Below are 19,888 nucleotides of genomic sequence, written 5' to 3'. Positions count from 1 at the left end.
TTAAAAAAAAAAAAAAAAAAAACAGTCCAATGTCAGTGATAATTTAAAAAGTCTTCTATGATTTCGGCTGAAATGGGGCCCACCTTGTCAGAGTGACCACGTGTTTGACGTATTCACTCACACCATTTTTACATCCTAATGTTTACACTCGATCCCCCCCCCCCCCCCCTCCCGGGACCACCATCTCTTTTTTTAATATAAATTTAAACCCTCTCTTTTTAACGTCAGATCGCCCAGATCAAAAAATCTTCACGATCTTCCCAAAATACCCCTCTCCTCCCACATTCCCCCACGTCTTTTTAAATTACCCAATTTTTTTTATAATGGTTTAGAAAATTGTCATAGTTTTTTTTTTTTTTATTTATTATTATTAATATAAATTTCAATAAAATGTATGAATATTTATAAAATAACCAAATGCATAAAAATATTTCTTTTTTGTTGATTGAAAAATTCATGTATCTAATATATTATTATATTGTTTATTTTTTTCTTAACTTATTTATGAATATTTGAATTAAAAAATTTATTAATAGGTCAAATATATATTATATACAAAAATGGAAAGTTGTTTATGATTTATTAATAAAAAAAATTAAAAATTTAGAAATTTACATCATAAAGTGAAGGGGGTATTTTCGTCCGATAAAGTCCCGAAAGTTGGCTCTCGTTGTCGGGCTCGTCCCAACACGGTCCTTTTTTACGTCTTTTCACCTAGTAACCCTTGTCCTTTTTCGTCTTTTCACCTATACCTCCCTCTTCCTTCCCTGTATTTCTCTGTCCCTTCCCTCCATTTCCACTCTCCTCGATTTCTGAATTTTTTTTTCTTCCCTCTCTCTCTCTCTCTCTCCGTCTCTCGCTACCATTAACTTTTCTCTCTCTCTCTCTAGAATTTCGTTTCTTTGAAGCGGCGGTACAGAGAGAAGGAAGCCATTGAACCATCTCGAGTTTTCAGGAGGCGTGTTTTCGAGCTCCGGAGAAAGCACAAAATCAGAAGCACTTTTAGGACAGCGAAGAGTCGAACTTCTTGCTCATTTTAATGGAGGAAAGGTCATTCTTGGATGTTGTTTAGCATTTTATTCACTATCTTCTGATGGTGCAATGTCTAAATCCTTATTTGATAATGTGAATGCCGGCCGTTCCTCTCTGTTTAGTCATTACACTGTTTAGAATCCGTCTCTGTGTTTTGGTTCTGTTCTGAGAATTTTCTTTCGTGTTTCTTACTGCAGAGTTAGCGGGTCGGTGAGGTTTCCCTAGGGGTATTTCTCACGGCGTTTTCTAGTTCCGTTTCCTTGAGATTTACGTTGCGATGACTGGTTGACTGATTGGACTCTCCGTGATTTCTTGGGCGATTCATCGAGGTACGGTAAACGAAACTGCTGTTTATTGTTTTTTTTTTTTTTTTTAAATTTTTAACTTGTTTAGTTGGGGTTTCCCGATGTTTGCACGAGCATGGTATCATAAAAAGGACTCCACGAGATGATTCGCATTTGCGGCAATGTAGCTTTTTAGGAAATGCGATTTAAGAACAGATACCATTGATCTCACTGCACATCTCCCTGTCTTTGATTTTATATTTATTGTAGAACACTCCTTTTCAGTTTTCGGTTTAATACTTTTTTACTGAGGGGGTGCTATATACGTGCATCTAAATGGTAGGCTTTCTAAAAGGAACCTGGAGATTCTTTTGAATAGGCTTTGAAGTTATTGACTAAAGGCTCTTCTATTAATAGTAACGCTAGATAATGGAGAGCTTGAAGTGCTTTCTGTCCCCTTTTTTTTTAGATGTTCACGTTAGATAGCGACTATGGCCGTCACCTGCAATTGCGAGATATTCTGTCTTCTGTGGTTTGTTCAATTGATTTTATACGTGCCTAGTGGTGGGTCGATTTTTAATTGGTTATTTGTTTAATATCTCAATAAATATTCTAATGTGCAGTTGAATAATTTTATGAAAGAGCTTGCTTTTGATCTTCATAGCTGTTGTAGGCTGGCCTTTTGGTTAGATCTTCTGGACCATTTGGGCTTTTGTTGCTTAATTCTGTGTGGAAATTTTGAGACCTTCCTGGCATTTTCTTCTTTCCCGTATAATCAGCTAGTTCTTGGTTTCGCTAATGATTGTTTGGATTAGTTCATTGGAAGTGTTTTACTATCCTGTACTCTTTCTGTTTATGGTTACGTTTTCCCCCAAGTTCTGAGATCTCTAACGATGGACTGCCTGACGTAGCAGAAGCTGAATGTTAATGATAGCACGGTAGGAATTTGTGTATACTAAATTAATATCGTCATGCAGCTTTTTGCACATGTAGTTATAGATATTTTATTAAGTTCATGACTTTATCTGATTGTTGCTAACATAAATGTTGCGTGGTTTTGGTGGGTGGGAGAATATAAAAGTACATTCTTGTACTCTTTTGGCTGCCGGCTTTTCTTTTTGTTGCTCTAACATCTCAATGGCATTGAATATCACATGGCATGATATCATTCAAGAGACGTGGTTCATCTGCAAAGTTGTGCATTAGAACTTTACAGTAATCCAAATGTTCGAGTAATGACTTGAAAAACTCATAAATTTCTCTGCTAATGTGTTAGTCGTTCTAATTTTCAGACGGTGATCTGGACATCTTCAATCATCCCTGCCATTTCCCCCCCTCAAGATGGACTCTGTAAAATCTTCCGCTCTCACTCCAAATAAGAGTCGATTGGCATGCACATTTACCAAAGTTCTTCATATTCGAGCTCTAACTGGGATAGCACCAGTTCATGGGACTCAGAAAGTTAAGCCGCAAGAAAAGATCAGTGATGATTGTACAGCAAGTAAGAGTACTGGGATAGCACCTGTGCACGGGACTCAGAAAGTTAAGCCGAAAGAAAAGATCAGCGATGATTGTACAGCAAGTAAGAGTACAGGAAGTCAATCTGAGTCTTTTGATAGTGTCGAAGAAGAGTTCCAGAATAGAGTCCAATTGCAAGCACTGGTAGCAAAATTGTTTGCTAGTATCTCATCAGTCAAAGCTGCATATTCCCAGTTACAGTATGCTCAATCCCCTTATGATGCCGAAGGCATTCAAGATGCTGATCACTATGTTATCTCAGAATTGAAAGTTTTGTCTGAATTGAAACAGTGTTACCTTAAAAAACAGTTTGATCCTTCACCAGAAACCACAATGCTCTTGGCTGAAATTCAGGAGCAAAAGAGTCTTGTGGGAACATATGACATAATGGGGAAAAGATTGGAATCCCAAACAAGACTTAAGGACTCCGAAATTATGTTTCTGAGAGAGAAGATCAACGATATTAGAAAACAGAATAGGTTGCTTGAGAAAAGTTTAAATCAAAGTGGGCCGATTTCTTTCACTGGTGATCTTCACTCATCAGGAGTAAACGCGAGCCATTTCATTAAAGTTCTTGGGCATACAATAAAGTCTGTTCGAAGTTTTGTCCGGATGATGGTGGATGAAATGAAATCTGCTGTTTGGGATGTTAATGCAGCTGCAACGGAAATCGAACCTGATGCTGTTTATTGGCATGATGATCATAGATGCTTTGCATTTGAGGCATTTGTTTTCAGGGAAATGTTCGACTCCTTCCATAAACTCAATTTTTCTCTCCCAAATGAATCCTTGCCCGAAAAAGGGAAACAGAAGCAATTTTTCTATGCAAGATTCATGGAGCTGAAGCTAAGGAAAACAAAAGATTTTCTTTCACAAAATTCTAGGACAGCCTTTGCCAAATTTTGTCGGGTTAAGTATTTGCGACTCTTTCATCCCAAAATGGAATCATCATTATTTGGTAATTTAGACCAGAGAAGCCTAATCAGCTCCGGTCAATTCCCAGATACAACTTTCTTTGGTACATTTGCAGAGATGGCAAGGTGGGTGTGGCTCCTACATTCGTTAGCTTACTCCATTGAACCGGAGGCTTCCATTTTTCAAATAAAGAAAGGAAGCCGATTCTCAGACGTCTACATGGAAAGCGTAATTGATGAAATGTTCCTTTCACCAGATTCTGACCCATTTGTAGCATTCACTGTTGTTCCTGGGTTCATGATTGGTAAAACTGCAATCCAGTGCCGGGTCTATCTCTCACAATGACCATTTCTTTATTAAGGGAACAACAGTATATTATCTTTTACCAACAATCGCAGGCACCAACTCAAAGATCAAGCTGTTCAACAATTTACTTCTCTCGATTGAATAAAGATGGTGGACAAGCTGCTGCACATATTGTGACGCAGTGGCAAACATCCTACTTAGGCGTGCAGTCAAAACGAGTAAGTGCAATTTTCTAGCGATTTTGGAAGTGAAACCGCGTGAACTGAAGTTAATTGAATTGTCTTATTTATCTCGATTGAAAACCATCCCATCAAATTTTGTTAATATTATTATAGGGTCAGTGACAGAGGGATGGTCTGGCTGTTGTGCAACAGAACCAGACAATGCATGTACATGTAAGTAGCAATCACTATTATAAAATTATATATAAAGTTAGATGCCCCATTTAATCTCTCATTTGAACCCTTGAATTCTCTGCAAAACTCTGCAACAAATTGCCAAAATTCTATGTATGGTTCTCCTTGTTTTGATACCATCGGTTAGGATGCTTTCCTGGTTCCAAGAATCTTAAGTAATAGTTCGTTTAGCTTTATTTGACTGGAAAACCCATTGTTTAGCATTATAAGATTCCGATTGCCCTACATATTGTACTGTTTTTATTAGGGTCGGTGATGTTGGGCCATGTGACTGCAAAGCCTTGCCACATTCTTTGTTTTTGATAAAAAATCAATAAAGAGTTTTTAGATACCAAAGAGGCTACCATTGGATTTGAATCAATGACTCCCACCGTATGAAAGCAATACTCTAACCATAGGTCATTTATCATATCACAAAGAAATGAAAACAAATGCCGTATGAAGGCATTGGTTTGTGATGGGCTCTTTGATTTAGTGTCCTCTTGGGATAATCCAATTAGTATTGGCTTCTCGATTGTTGAAAAGGTGAAAAGTCTGATGTATATGGACACTGTTTAAACTTCAAATCATATATGTATTGTACTACCTTAGATTATAAAAATCAGTGCGAGAACTTCGCATGTTCATTGTTGTAGATGGATATATTCAATTGATTATAGGACTGTTGTTGAAATATCATTATAGATAATGTTGAAACTTTTGAAAGGAATTTAACAAATTTATTGAATAAAGGTGTGGAAACTACAACAGACTAAAGCACACAATATGTCGATGTACTTGGTCGGTGTTCTTGGACCTGTACAAATGGTATCAGAGCCCGACATTGAGCGATGTGTTGAGCTATGTGCGGATATGGAAACCTCACAAGATGTGTTTTACAACCCTTGACAATGTATCATAACAACCCGACCATTATGAGAATAGAAAAGAGCAATAATGTTGAAAATTAAAAGCAAATGAACTTGCGAAGTCTAGAAATTTCATATCAGAAATTGCAACCAACCAAACAAAAGTAACTGTTGAGCATTTCAAACAGCATACATTTGCTTTATTTAAATCTAGACAATAATAATACTTTTATTATTACCAAAATGGAGCTGATAGGGTGCTGACTCTAGGCCTCTAGCTCTGAAGGCCTTGGGATTTTGCATTCTGGTCGTTGTGGTCGTTATGGCCATGGTGTCCGTCGGGCCCGTGGGGCCCGTGGGGTCCGTGGGGTTCGTGGGGCCCGTGGGGTCCGTGGGGTTCGTGGGGTTCGTGGGGTTCGTGGGGTTCGTGGGGGCCGTGGGGTTCGTGGGGTTCGTGGGGTCCATGGGGTTCGTGGGGGCCGTGGGGTCCATGGGGTTCGTGCAGGCCGTGGGGTCCGTGGGGTTCGTGGGGTCCGTGGGGTCCGTGAGGCTCGTGGGGTCCGTGGGGTCCGTGAGGCTCGTGGGGTCCGTGGGGCTCGTGGGGCTCGTGCGGTCCGTGGGGTCCGTGGGGTCCGTGGGGCTCGTGCGGTCCGTGGGGTCCGTGGGGTCCGTGGGGCTCGTGCGGGCCGTGGGGTCCGTGGGGTTCGTGCGGGCCGTGGGGGCCGTGGGGGCCGTTTAAGTCCTTGCCGTCGTTGGGGCCATGGTGTCCACCATGTCCATCGATGTGGTGTCCATGCTGTTCATCCAAGCCATCAATATTAGCGTCATCGCCATGGCGGCCGTGGTCAACCTGCTCGTGATCATGGATGTGGTGTACACCATGTGTTTCAATAGGGCGTCCATAGCGATCATCCAAGCCATCAACATCAACATTTTGGCCATGGTGACCTTCATCATAAATGTGGTCTCCACCAGATCCTCCGACATGGTGTCCAATGTGATCATCCAAAATATCAACATCAGTGCCATGGCTATGGTAACCGTGGTCATGAACATTGTGTCCATTACCATATAAGTACTGTTCCTGACTATAGGGGTCGTATACATGACCGTCACTCTCTCCATCACTTCGTTCTTCCCCTACACACAAAATTAATTAAAAACAAAGTATTGAAACTAAAAAGAATAAAAATAAAACAAATTTAGCTTCGAATAAACTAACCGAGGAATCGAGCTGAGACATGGGAGGAGACAAAAAGAAGAGCGAGGAGGAGGTCGAGAAGGAGCAAGGTCCTGTAGTAGGTCATTTTTTGGTGAGTTTTGCTTTGCTAAACAGGTGCTTAACCATTGCCTTTTATAGGTGTCCTTTGGGTAGTTGGTCAAAAATCAAGTAATTTAGTTGAGAAAAATCCACAAGTAATCCTTGTTTTAATACAACAGATAATTGACCATTTCTTGTGGTCATATCCCTAATCAACCCTTAATTATTATGACATATTAATTAACTAATTACCTAAATTTAATAACAATTTACTTAAATAAATGCTAAGTTTATTTAATTAATTTGATAGAATTTAATTTAATTTAAATGCTAAGTTTATTCCACATTAGTTTAATTTTGGGTTGAATAATAAATTGACACGTAGGAAATTAAAAAGAATCATTTAATCATTTAAAAAAAATTTAAAAATGAAATAAAATACTAAATGAATTGATTTGAAAATTTAAACGCTAATAATTTATTAATTTATTCGACTTAGAGGATTATAGTTTTAAATTTTCACCTTTTATTAAATTTAGGTCAAAATTAGAAAGAAACCCATCAATAATATTGAAAAATTAAAAGCAAATAAAGTTTATAAATAGAAATTTTATAATATATAAAAACCACAAAGATCAGAAATTTATTTAAATTTAAAACAGCATACATTTCCTTTTATTTAAATTTAAACACACACGCAACAAACTTTTATTTCATCTTACAACGATAACGATATCGAGCTGACTTTAGACCTCTAATTCTTAACGTCTTCCATTTTTGCATCATGGTCGTGACCGTGGTGTCCATGATGGTCGTGGTGGTCGTGATGGTCGTGGTGGTCGTGGTGGTCGTGATGGTCGTGGTGGTCGTGGTGGTCGTGGTGGTCGTGGTGGTCGTGGTGGCCATGGTGTCCGTCTAAGTCATCAACGTCAGCATCATGACCATGGTGTCCACCATGTCCTCCGCCGTGGTGTCCATGGTGACCATCCAAGCCATCAACATTAGCGTCATGGCCATGGTGACCGTGGTCGTGGTGCCCATGATCATGGTGCCCGTGACTGTCACTCTCTACATCACTTTTCTTTTCCTCTACATACAAAATTAATTAAAAAAAAAAAAATCAATATACACAATAAAAGTACGTGCATATTAAGCATAAATAAATAAAATGAATTTAGGGTCTGTTGGATAATAAAAGTCCTACATCGGTAGAGAATGATCATGAGTTTATAATCAAATAATACTATCTCCATTGGTATGAGCCCTTTTGAGGACACTCAAAGCAAAGCCACGAGAGCTTATGCTCAAAGTGGACAATATCATACCATTGTAGAGAGTCGTGTTCATCTAACAGGGTCGAGTGAACTAACCGAGGAAGCGAGCCGAGACATGAGAGGAGACGAAGAGAAGAGCGAGGAGGAGGCCGAGAAGGAGGAAGGTCTTAGAGTAGGCCATTTTTTTGGTGAGTTATGGTGTGTCGGTGCTTAAACATTACATTATGGGTACCCATTTATAGAGGGTTGTGTTGTGTTAGGTGTTGTTAGTCAAAAATGAAGTATTTTGGTTGAGAAAAACCTACAAGTAATCCATGTTTAAACACTACACATAATTGACCATTTCTTGTAATTAATACGATACATTAATTAACTAATTACCTAAATTTAATAACAATTTACTTAATTAATTTGATAGAATTAACTAGTAGGAAATTAAAAGGAATTATTTATAAAATTTTAAAAATGAAATAAAATAAAATAAAATAAAATATTAACTCCGACAAGTTTCCTAATGTTTGAAAAATGTCCCTTTGTTTATGTTTTGTTGGAAAACCAAACAAAGAAGCTTAATATCATTGGTTAATTTTCAATTTTCTGATGTCTTTTGACATTTTGGACAAATTAATTTTGTTTTTTTGTTATTTTTATAAATTTGTGTGAATGTCGAACGAAATGAATACCTCGTTCTAGATAAGATTTAGAAGACGTCAAATTCTACAAAATAATAATAAAGTTTTCACGAAATTTTTACTTCTAATCTGTCTACGAGTCAATTTAATATTTTGAACATTAAATACTCTATTTTATTCGTTAGATTCAATTTTCACTCCAAATTATGTCTCGCTGAAATGGTCTTAGTTTAGTGGTAATTGACATGCTATTTGTAACCGTCCAACCCCACTGCTAATAGATATTGTTCGGTTCGGTTGTTACGTATCACCGTTAGCCTCACAGTTTTTAAAACGCATTTGCTAGAAAGAGGTTTCCACACTTTTATAAGGAATGTTTTGTTTCCTTTTCCAACCGATGTGAGAGGGCCAACATCCTTACTGATACAACACTCGGTTTGATATTATTGTGACAACTTAAACCTACCGCTGACAATATATTGTTTGCTTTGGCAACTTTATAGTTTTTAAAATGCGTATGTAGAGAAATGTTTTTACACCTTTATAAGTAGCCAACTTAGATCAGCTGGTAGAATGTTTACTTTTTGATAAAAGCATACTATATTTATTTTATTTAGTTGTGAACTTAAGCTATTACATTATATCTTAGATTTCACAGACTAGCTTGTGAATGATGACCTATTCTAGAGCTCGAGATGGACATGAACCCCACAGCTCGAGATGGACATGAAGATTGATCCCCACGAAAGGAAGCAAGATTGCCATGAAGCAAACCAAGATTGTCATGCTCGCTATGAGCAGACGGAGGCGTCGAGCCTCTTGAGAGAGCACGAACTGACCCCTAGACATGAAGATTGATCCCCACGGCTGAAGGAAGCAAGATTGCCATGCTCGCTAAGAGCAGACCAAGATTGCCATGCTTGCTAAGAGCAGACGGGGGCATCAGGCCTCTTGGGAGAGCACGACCTGGTCCCTCAAAAGGAGTGAATTGTAAAATCCAGGGCACGAAATGGACATGAAGATTGATCCCCACTGCTTAGATTGTCATGCTCGATATGAGCAGACGGAGGCGTCGGGCTCCTTGAGAGAGCACGAACTGACCCATCAAGAGGAGTGGATTGTAAGATCAGATTGATCCCCACGGCCTCTTGTAACATCGTTATAGATTTGATATAAAATTTTAATTTCATATCAAATTATAATAGATTCTTCTTAATTATTTTAATAATATCATAGGTATTAGGGAAAATCTAATAAATATAAAATTAATAAATTAAAGCTAACATAATTCATTAAACTTTTCATTATTGAGTTTCTGACGTCGACTTAACTGCCCACGTCACGTCAGGAACTCATATCTGCATGTCCGCCACGTGTCATCTCAAAGATTACCACTGTATTAAATATTTAGGTGATAATTATTCAGACAATTAAAGAACAAAAATAAAATTTATTTAAATTATGTTATAGAACACTGAAAGGCTTCATTTTTTCCGATCAAGTTCTGTAAGAAGATTAATATTCATAAATATATTAGCAAATCTCTGTTTTTTGGTTGCTTTTTCGGGAAGTTTAATGTTTGTTTTAGTTACCGTCGCGATTATTGCTCCGTTCACGGTCCTGATTCAGCCCCCATCCCCGAACGCCGAACTGGAGCTCGGCGGCGGCGATGAGGAACTCCACCGCTTGCTTTGGTGTGAGAAGCTCCACCACCTTCTGCACTGTCCTCAGCCGTAGATCGTCGGCTTTCTTTATAATGCTCACCAGACCTTCCACTTTCTCCGTCAGTTCCGTCCTCGTTCCGATTAGCTCGCTCACGTTGTCTTGCCACTCCGACAGCTCGTCCGTTATTGCATTCTCCTCCTCCACCTACCAAACATTTCCCACCGCCCTTCAACAAAAAAACTACACCCCAAATTCTTTTTTTTTTTTTTTTTTTTTTTTATGTTTGATGACTGTTCTTGTTTAGTTCCAAAGGTTGGTCAGTAATCACGACTCTGTCGACTCGACAGAGAATGATATAATACTGTCCGTATAAGCTCTAAGCGATTTTAAACGAGACCCACCCAACAGTCTTCCCGAACAAGTACACTATAAAGCCTCCTCAATACCCATTAATCGAGGTTTGACTCATTTTTTGAAGCCCTTGAAGGAAGTGCATTAAGTCACTTTGGCCCATGACTTCTTTTTTCTACACTTGAGCCTACACTTTCAAGGCTCACAACTTATTTGTTCGACACTTGAAGTCGAATAACCACCCATTAATTGAGACTCGATTCGTTCTTTAGAGCCCTTGAACAAAATAAACAATTTATTTGACACTATAAACTCGGCATCATTCCCTAAATTAACCCATTTGGGACTACGGTAACGGATGTGTATGTTATTTTTCCACTTAAGAATTAAGAATTCAAAATCTGGGTTTTCATTTCTATACAATTTTGAAAATTATTGGGGTGTTTTAAAGAGTATTAAAAAAAGGAAATTGAAAAAAGAAATGCAAGGAAAAATTAAGCAAAAGGGGGTTAGGGGCTTACAGTTTGGCATTGAAGCTCGCTAACACGGCAAAACTGAGAAGGGGAGAGGTCACCGAGGTCGCCGGTTCGAAGCCCATGGAGAATATCAACGATGCGTGATTCAAAAAGGATGGAGGATTCAGTGTAGATGAGATGAAAAGTGGTGGTGGGTCGCCAGCCGGCGATCCAGTGGAGGGAGCGTTCGAGAGAGGTAGCCCAAGGAGCGGAGAAGACGGAGAGAGGGTCGCGCTCGGCGGCGAGGGACTTGACGTGGTAGTAATCGCTGTAGTGGGACATGACAGTGTGGACGAGGTGGCGGAGGTCATCGGTGGTGGAGGAGCGGTTTTCTTTGGCGGCGGTGGTGGTGGAGGAAAGCTGGTGGATGAGGTGGCGGAGATGGTCAAACCAGGTGGCGTAGAAGCCCGTGAAGTTGAACCCGCTGCTCATTTGGGTTCCACTCCTGGAAATTACTAGAAAGACAGATCAGGATAGCGGTTTTAAAAATCGTTAAGCCAATTTTATGCTATTAAAAAAATAAATAAATAAAGGGGGACGGTGCGTCAGCCTAATAGAGAATCGCCACGTGGACTGCTTACGTGGAAGCAGAATTCTGAAGCGTGTCCACACGGCCGCAAATTAGCTTCCACTCCCATTATTTAAGGGGGTTTTCCATCCATAATTTAGGGGTCTTTCTCTTTCCACGACATCTTCATTTTAAATATATTTACTTACATGCTTTTTTATTTATTTATTTATTTATTTATAAATCAAATTAAATTAAATACATATAATACAATAAAAGTATTATAAAAATGTATTAAGAGTTTGTCAGCTTTAGAACGCTATGTATCATCGTCAGTTTCACTTGTCACAATCGCACTTTTGATGACAGCGGACTTACGATTGTGCAGCACTCATTTCCCAACCACAAGTAAGTTAAGTCAATTCGTTCTTATGTCGCCTACGGCTAAGCGACGTATACTCGAGCCTCTGACCTTAATTTAAGAAGAAGGTTTTAGAAAACGAGGAGAGAGCTAGATTTTTGAAATAGGTATTATTTATGCAAGCAAAAGAGTAACAACAACGGTTAACAATATATAACTATTGGTAGAGAGAAGTTAATTAAGGAGAGTGTTTCACACATTTATAAATAAAATAATGTTTCGTTCTCTACTCTAACAAATGTGGATCTCACAATCCAACCCCTTGGAGCCCAACATTTTTGCTGACACGCCGCTCAGTGTTGGACTCTAACACCATTTGTAACAGTCAAAATCCATTACTAGCAAATATTGTTCATTTTGGCTCGTTACGTATTGACGTCAAGTTCACGACTTTAAAATACATTCGCTAATGAGAGGTTTCACACTTTTACAATAAATATTTTGTTCCCGTATATCTCAAGTATATATTTACTTTTAGTCATCATTATTAATTTTAAGTTTTTATATTTTAAAATGAAAAATTCAAATAAAAATTTAAGAAGTTAAATTAAAATTGTAATTTATTATAATTAAATTATATGTTTAATACATTAATTTTTAATTTTGTAGAATTATATTATATCAATCTTAATAATAGATTAGTTAATTTTATTTTATTTTTTTATTGTGTTGAGTTATTTATTAAATACTAAATTTAAATTTGAGGGAATTATTTATTTTGTTTTTACGGCCTACAAAGGGCGCCTTTGATGCTTCATTACAATGGCGTAAAACCCTGAACCCTTGACTTTCATAGCTTTGTTCTAGTTGTCTATGTCTCGCTTCAGAGTTCTTCATCGTCGAATTGATTCCCAACTTGGAAGCTATTTCTTCAGTTCACAGTCTACAAATTCCCTCCAATTTCACTCTCTTCCATCTACTTCTCGAAGATCTCGAACTTTCTCGCCGAAAATCGATGGCGGGATCGGACCAGAAATTGTAGATGTGAAGAGGAATATACGTTCGGATTCTGTGGTTAACCAAGGCGCGAGATCGGGCGGAAGTAGAAATGAGGACAATGTGCTGAAAGGGAGAGTGGATTCTAAGGGGCGAGAGATATTGAAAAGGGAGAACGCTTTGGTCCGTAAAGAGCTTTCTCCGGACATGGAGATGTTTGTGAGACATTTATACAGGGAAGGATATTTTAATTATTCGAATTTTTTGCCTGATAACAAACTGGTTCTCAGTTACTTTGAATGTCGTCATGGACGGGATTTTATCAAGTCTGCAGCTGAGCGGTTTAGTAGAGACAATCAAGAAATTGCGAAGTAAGAAGAGTTTATGTTGTTAATCTTGTGAATTTTCATCGTCAATGCGTTAATATTGATATCTCTGTTTCGGTTTTTGTGCAATTTTGTTTGAATTTTGTGAGTAGATCATGTGTCTGATGTAGTGGATGGCTCTTAATTTCTTGCCACCAACGATTTCATCTATGAAATATGAAATGCTAAGCAATTCAGAAATATTGTGAGTGGGAGAAGAAACCAAATCTTACGTAATTGGAGACAAGAAATTAGTATTATTAGGAAATTCATGCTTGTAGGTCATTTAATGTCAATTTAGCAAATGGTGATGTGAAACTGCTGAAGCTAAGTCCGATGAATCATGTGTATTTTTTAGCCTGTGCATTGACATGGGGAAGCTATCCTTAGTTCTAGGTTTGAACTTTTTCAAATCATGCTCGTATGCATCTTGTGGCAATCAAGACGAAGAAGAAATCAAGGTGATTTGGTTGGTTTGAGAAGATATTGTGTTCGTGTTTGTTTTTAAAATAAGAAACTGTTATTAGTTTCTGTTAGGGGTCAGATCACTCCAACTATATTTAGTATCATTAATGTAAAAATCTTAGTATGAATCATTCTCAGATGCATTATTTTTTTGGGTAAAATTCTTAGATGTTGGTAGTTAAGGGTAACGAAAGCTATGGAAAATAAGGACGATGGTGGTGAGAGGTTTTCACACCCTTACAAATAAACGCGCATTTGCTAGGGAGAAGTTGTCACACCCTTATAAAGAATATTTCATTCTCTTCCCCAACTGACGTGGGATCTTATAGTGATAATCAAAATTTTGTTTTCTATTATTCAAATATGATAATATTGGCTGCTAGTACTATTCCCAACCATTGTTTTTTGCTGGGTTTGTTGGTTTATAGAGGTTGTTTGGTTGAAATGGTTCAATTTTCAAAATTTATTGTACTCTTGTGTCTCTCCAGTCGGTTCAATGTTGATGTTCATCTACCAAACTGACTATAGTGAAAATTGTGCTGCAGCTGATGTCTGCACTTGTCATTTTGTTTACCTGCTGCTTGATAATTGCTTGAAGCCTTATGCTACTCATAATTTCAAGCTTTTGAAGGAAATAATGTTTTCTATTCCATCTTTCTTGTTCTGGCAGTTGTGTTTCATTATGAAGACATACCCCTATTGTTTCACGTCTTGAACTCTGAGTCTTGGGATTTTCAGATGGTTGTCTGGCAGTGACTTGAGAAAGGTTGCTTTATTTGGATGCCCATCCACTGCTAGAAGAGATGTTTTTGCTGCTAAAAGACTGCGAAAATTCTTTAGAATCCAAGAAGACACAGTAAGCAAAGGCTCAGAAATCATTACTTCCCTTCTTCTATTACCATTTAAATATTTGTTATCTTCTCTCTTCAATTTATCCGCAGGTTTGTCACAATTGCACCTTGAGACAGTCATGCAAGTATGTGAATCAAGGTGTTTGGAATTGCGGCACCAAGAATTTAAATTTGGCAGTCGTTATGAAGGTTATTACTCAATACGACTTGCAAGCTATACCAAAACAACTTATAATACCTGAAGACATTAAGGCTTCTGTAAGCCGATTGCTGAAAGAGATATTGAAACTGAGCCCGACCGTGTCGAGGAACTAGTTTTGGCCGCAGCATACGTTGATCAACTCCGTCCTATACTAGAAGATCTGGGTTTCTCTCTGGTGGCTGTTGAACCTTCAAGGCATCCAGCTTGTTCATACGCCATGGTGAGTTTGTGAGCAGTAAAGTAAATACTCTGTTTCTTTGATGGACGTGCACGATTTAGAGTGTATCAGCTTGGTTCATTTTGTCACATTGATATAGAAACTGAAAATTCAGTCTAATTATTATATACCTAAACAGTTAGGTTCTAATTCTTACTGTTTTCTCACCTTCAGTAGGGGATGGCGCTACCGCTACAATGTGGCTGCCATATGTACTACAAAAATACTATTGTGTTAGCGGATATTGTCTGTTTTGGCATGTACGTATCGCTATTAGTCTCATGGTTTAGACGTTTCTACACCCTTATAGAGAATGTGTCTTCCACACATTTATAAAGAATGTGTCGATCTGGGGTCTCGCGATCTACCCCCTCGGGGGCCAGCTGATCTTTGCCCCGTGTCTGACTCTAATATTATTTATGACGTTCTAAGTCTACCACTTGCAATACTTTACATATTGTTGTCAGCTTTGCAGTTTTTAAAACGTGTACTAGGGAGATGTTTTCACACCTCGTTTCCTCTCCAACCCTGGCAATGAATGTTTTGATTTTCAAATCTTCATTCAGCGGGTACGGGTGGGTCATTTTCTAAAGCCCTATTCTCAAGTTTCCTCTTAATTAATAACTATTTCTAATATTTTAATTACAAACTAGGAAATAGAAAAAAACACCAAAAAATCCATTAATCACACATTAATTGTCGCACGTGTGACCTTATCAAAGATATCCATACAAGGATTAGACACGAAGATTGGACCAAATTCCTCCCTCCTCGTCTTTACCCAAAAGACAAAAAAGATAAAAAGAAAGGCCCACTCTCGCCTTACAACCATTGGCTGTGACAAAGCTAGCGTCCACGACATGTGATTATAACGTTTCTTCGCAATAAAAAAAATCCAGACACACTTCAGAGTTAGCCACAGATTGAATGGCCGACGTGCTGCTTTATGAATTATCATATATAAACAAACCCGCACTAATACGCCCGCGCGGAACGGCGTCGGCAAATTGGCGTTCAGAAGAACCCTTCCCTCTCAAATCCTCTCGTCTTCTTCATTTCTCATGTTCATCTCCTTCAATTCCCAATCCAAAAACCCTCCGTTTCTCAGTTCGAGTTATCCCCTTCATGTTTGCGGCTGATATCCGATTCTACTAGTCCCTTTGCGTCTTCTTTGGTGCTTGATTTTTCTCAAAATTGAAATCCCCTTCATGTCTGCTGGTTCTCCTGTGGTGGAGGTGGAATTGGATCAGTTGTGGCTCTTTTGAATCTTGTTGCTTGGAGTTCGGAGCTGGAGTTTTGAGCCCGCCCTAAGTAAAGTGCTTCTTGCATGCTTCTTGTGTTGTTATTTGATTTGATTGGCTGGTTAGTTCATTTTCCCCTTATAGATTGTTGATCTTTATTGATCGCGAAGGTTCAGAAAAGTTTATCCCTCCTTTCGTATGAAGAGGTTTGGGGTGTGAGATAACGGTAGTCGATTTTAGTTCTTTAACTAATGTCCGTAGAAAGATCTTTCGAAGCGTGGGAGGAGGTGCAAAGGCATGGTCAGGATTTGGCGGACCGTCTTGCTCAGGGTTTCACAGGACTGATTCATTCTCACATAGCGCCGCCCTCTTTTCCCTGGCCTAATCCCCCCAAGTCCAAGCTCTTTGATCTTGAATTTCCAGGGCAAAGTTTTGGTATCAAGGATTATGGATTGACTGCCCATAATGCAGGAATTAATGGGGTTTCATCGATTTTTGATATTGGCAATAGGATTGGACAAGCTGGCGCTGATTTTGGCGCTTGTTTGAATGGTATGGTACAACAATTTTTTAGACAGCTCCCAGTGCCATTTGGGCAAGAGGAGAATATGGTAGCATCGGTTAGGATGGATCTGGATAAGAGTTGGCAGAGGGATGATGTGGGAGTCGCTGTTCAAGGGAAGCTCGGAACATTAACAAACTGCTTGCATAATTCGGAGACGGCTGACAAGGATGCTGTTTCAGATGGGGTGGTTGATGATGAAGCTTCTGGCTTTGATTTGAGGGCTATAGGACACCTGGGTAGGGCACAGGTATAGCAATGTTCTATTTTGAGTAGCAAAAAAATGAGTTACTCTTCATCAGCTGAATATCTGTTTCATGTACTCATACTGTTCTAAATGTATAGCTTATAAATGGTTTATCACTAAAAATACTGATCTCTTCTAACAAAATATCTGCCAAATAAAGTGATCACTGCCCTCAAGTGGCTTGCTCAGCCACAAACTTAGTGCATCTATGATCATGCTCAACAACTCTACTTATACAGAGGCAAATACTAATTATTACTATGGGGAAGAAACCAAGAACTTAAGAGTAATAAATATGACAATTTAGAAAGATTACAACTATATTGTCCCTAGAAGGAACTACTGTGACTAAGTATTACTGCTTCAAACGAGGTGGGTATGTTGGAGGCATCATTTTGAAATAGTCATCTTTTGCTACCTGTTGTGTCATGTGAGTGAAACAATCTTGGGTAAGACCACAAAAAGTTTATATCTTTTCTGTCTATAGTATTTTTTTTTGATCCTTGGTTCATATTCATTGACTGCTCATTTTAGTTTAGGGAACTCCTAACCCTGCTTTTTTTGAAGTTACATGGTCTTTATGTTCTACCTATTCTAGTCGATAGTCTCCGGCAAATATTGTATTCAAATTATTTTGCCTCCTGAGCTTGGCAGTAGTATTTTCTGTCTCTTCCAAACCCTACAATTCCATGGCATTATTTCGTTTGTTTTTATTTTTATTGACATTGGGGGGTTTGATGGTGTTAAATAAATCATATTCATGTGGGTTGAGGATTTCATTTTGGAGTATCCATTTGGTCTTTAATTTTGATTATTCTTTGGGTGTAGGGCACGATCAATATTTCTTCAACATATGACAGTAGATCACTTGATGTGGAAAGTTCAATAGTTGCTAGAGGAGATTTATGGAGAGTAGAGGCTTCACATGGCAGAACCGCAGCTGGAAATGATAAGTCATCTTTGTTTCTGCTGCAGCTTGGGCCAGTACTCTTTGTTCGTGACTCAACACTTCTTTTGCCCGTTCATATATCAAAGCAACACTTGCTTTGGTACGGTTATGATAGGAAGGTAATACCTACTTCATTTGGCTAGTGGCATCAAAGTATATCGTGTCGGACTTTGAATATTGAAGTTATGTGAAAATTAGTGTACTGAAGTATGATTTATTTCCGTTCGTATCTTCAAGTATGATTTTTTTCTAAAATCATGTCAGTTAATCTTCATTTTGAGGTAAATGGATGTCCACAATCTGGGATAGCTCTTTCCTGTCTTAAAATCATTCTTGCAGTTTTACGTTACCTGATATGAGTGTTGAACGTGAGTATCTCCTTGCATTATATGTAGAGATCTTTTATTAAGGTCTAACCGAGTCTTGCAATCCTTAGAAGGTATTATATGTTTGAACTTGACAATTGGGACCCTGAATGCGATGTATACAATGCGAGACTTGGGTATACCATTCTTCCACATTCAATGTCAATTGTTTACGCTTTTAGAAGAACTTATGATTTTTACTTTTACAAGTGCCAGTGACCTAACACATATTAAACTGTCATTTTCGTATGAGCCTTACTTTGTTCCGTCTTCTAATATTATGATTTCTATGAATCATCAGAATGGAATGCATTCTCTATGTCCAGCAGTCTGGTCAAAGCATAGAAGGTGGCTGTTTATGTCAATGCTTTGTCTCAATCCCCCAGCTTGTGTAAGTTGATAAAATTGTTTAATTATCTGGAGCTTTTTGTATTAGCTGAATACTTGTGAATTTTTTTAAAATCTGACATAGATGATATCATAGTGTTAGCTCAACGATAATTGGCATATGCTCCCTCCCTTGATTGGCCTCTGAGATTCAAATCTTCTGAGGTTCAAATCTTCATATAAGAAAATTGAAGACATATTTTCAACAAGAAACTGGCTTCGTGGTAGCTTTCATGGGGTCATTAAGTATATTTGGTCTTATTTTTGTTCATGTGTTATCCTTAGAAGGAAGCAAATTCTGTCAGGCTAGAGGCAATTGTTTGAATATAAAGCTTAGAACCGTTGCTTGTTTATCATAACCTTTGGATCAGTCGAGTAACATACCTCCCCCCTCCCTCCCTCCCAGTCCTTTGTTGATTTACAGTTCCCCAACGGGCAGTTGACTTATGTGTCGGGTGAAGGTTTAACTACAACTGCATTTTTGCCCTTTTGTGGAGGCCTCCTTCAAGCTCAAGGTCAATATCCAGGAGAAATGAGATTCAGCTTCTCTTGCAAGGTTAGTTATGTTCTTATTTCCTTCCTTCAAAAAGATGAAGAAAAAATTGTCTCTCCTTTTCAAATTCAATGTCCAAGAGAACTTATATGTCCCTCCCTTGTTTGTACTGGTTGATTTTCTTAGAATAAGTGGGGAACCCGAATAACACCAATTGTGCAAATGCCTGACAAATCATTTACTTTGGACCTTGCCCAATCATTGGCTTGGAAGAGATCAGGTCTTCTGGTGAAACCAACTATCCAATGCAGGTTAGTATACATGCTTATTCATTAAAGTTGAGTCACCTATGTTGATCCAATTACACCATAAATGTCGATTTGGACTTTGATGTTATCTATGAGCATTGGTTGCGAGTAAGGAATATAACCCCGCTCTCAGCAATGCTTTCACATGCCCAATACTTCAATCCTAGCCTGATTTATGTTGTTGTAGTTACTTGTCATACCTTAGTAATTTTTAGCTCGAGTTTATTTGGTAGTAGATTGTCATTCTATGTGTGAGGGTTAATCTCTTGTATTAGGAAGTTCTTTCAACACGTCCGGTTGGATGAGGATAGTTGGTTACTTAACTGCAAAAAAAAAAAAAAAAAAAAAAAAAAA

At 38.3% G+C, this 19,888-nt stretch overlaps 6 protein-coding genes across 10 annotated transcripts in view; 3 read left to right on the top strand and 3 right to left on the bottom strand.

Moving 5' to 3' along the window:
- The first annotated feature begins 875 nt into the window (after positions 1-875).
- On the top strand, positions 876-4,794 carry LOC111476772 (protein GRAVITROPIC IN THE LIGHT 1). Of its 5 annotated transcripts, XR_002717166.1 has the most exons (5): positions 876-1,050; positions 1,230-1,361; positions 2,609-4,273; positions 4,391-4,450; positions 4,719-4,794. XR_002717166.1 is itself a non-coding variant. In XM_023120570.1 (3 exons), the coding sequence occupies exon 3, from the start codon at positions 2,658-2,660 to the stop codon at positions 4,092-4,094; it is 1,437 nt and encodes a 478-aa protein (XP_022976338.1). In that variant the 5' UTR covers positions 876-1,050; positions 1,230-1,361; positions 2,609-2,657; the 3' UTR covers positions 4,095-4,508. The 5 variants fall into 5 exon arrangements, 2 of the variants coding, with proteins under 2 accessions (XP_022976338.1, XP_022976339.1); XR_002717164.1 differs by having other exon boundaries at positions 2,609-4,450; XR_002717165.1 differs by lacking the exon at positions 4,719-4,794 and having other exon boundaries at positions 4,391-4,508.
- A 1,203-nt stretch (positions 4,795-5,997) lies between these two features.
- On the bottom strand, positions 5,998-6,624 carry LOC111476524. The gene is made up of 2 exons (XM_023120218.1): positions 6,542-6,624; positions 5,998-6,459 (listed from the first exon to the last, which is right to left on the bottom strand). The coding sequence occupies exons 1-2, from the start codon at positions 6,560-6,562 to the stop codon at positions 6,055-6,057; spliced, it is 426 nt and encodes a 141-aa protein (XP_022975986.1). The 5' UTR covers positions 6,563-6,624; the 3' UTR covers positions 5,998-6,054.
- Positions 6,625-7,236: 612 nt separating this feature from the next.
- On the bottom strand, positions 7,237-8,066 carry LOC111476525 (histidine-rich glycoprotein-like). The gene is made up of 2 exons (XM_023120220.1): positions 7,951-8,066; positions 7,237-7,669 (listed from the first exon to the last, which is right to left on the bottom strand). Exons 1-2 carry the CDS (start codon positions 8,033-8,035, stop codon positions 7,335-7,337), a joined length of 420 nt encoding a protein of 139 aa, XP_022975988.1. The 5' UTR covers positions 8,036-8,066; the 3' UTR covers positions 7,237-7,334.
- Positions 8,067-9,884: 1,818 nt separating this feature from the next.
- On the bottom strand, positions 9,885-11,467 carry LOC111476548 (protein DOG1-like 4). The gene is made up of 2 exons (XM_023120255.1): positions 11,024-11,467; positions 9,885-10,355 (listed from the first exon to the last, which is right to left on the bottom strand). Exons 1-2 carry the CDS (start codon positions 11,447-11,449, stop codon positions 10,071-10,073), a joined length of 711 nt encoding a protein of 236 aa, XP_022976023.1. The 5' UTR covers positions 11,450-11,467; the 3' UTR covers positions 9,885-10,070.
- Positions 11,468-12,702: 1,235 nt separating this feature from the next.
- LOC111477088 lies at positions 12,703-15,244 on the top strand. The gene is made up of 3 exons (XM_023121059.1): positions 12,703-13,253; positions 14,451-14,568; positions 14,654-15,244. The coding sequence occupies exons 1-3, from the start codon at positions 12,760-12,762 to the stop codon at positions 14,876-14,878; spliced, it is 837 nt and encodes a 278-aa protein (XP_022976827.1). The 5' UTR covers positions 12,703-12,759; the 3' UTR covers positions 14,879-15,244.
- Positions 15,245-15,948: 704 nt separating this feature from the next.
- Positions 15,949-19,888, top strand: part of LOC111477055 — a 5,492-nt gene continuing 1,552 nt past the window's right edge. Inside the window, exons 1-5 of the mRNA XM_023121006.1 lie at positions 15,949-17,035; positions 17,861-18,100; positions 18,648-18,737; positions 19,140-19,289; positions 19,413-19,537. Coding sequence (XP_022976774.1) covers positions 16,475-17,035; positions 17,861-18,100; positions 18,648-18,737; positions 19,140-19,289; positions 19,413-19,537 — 1,166 coding nt within the window. The 5' untranslated portion in view covers positions 15,949-16,474. The remainder of the gene's footprint in view (positions 17,036-17,860; positions 18,101-18,647; positions 18,738-19,139; positions 19,290-19,412; positions 19,538-19,888) is intronic.

The sequence above is a fragment of the Cucurbita maxima genome, unplaced genomic scaffold (assembly GCF_002738345.1).
Source record: "Cucurbita maxima cultivar Rimu unplaced genomic scaffold, Cmax_1.0 Cma_Scf00003, whole genome shotgun sequence".
Taxonomy (NCBI): domain Eukaryota; kingdom Viridiplantae; phylum Streptophyta; class Magnoliopsida; order Cucurbitales; family Cucurbitaceae; genus Cucurbita; species Cucurbita maxima.
This window is presented reverse-complemented; position numbering and strand designations above follow the sequence as displayed.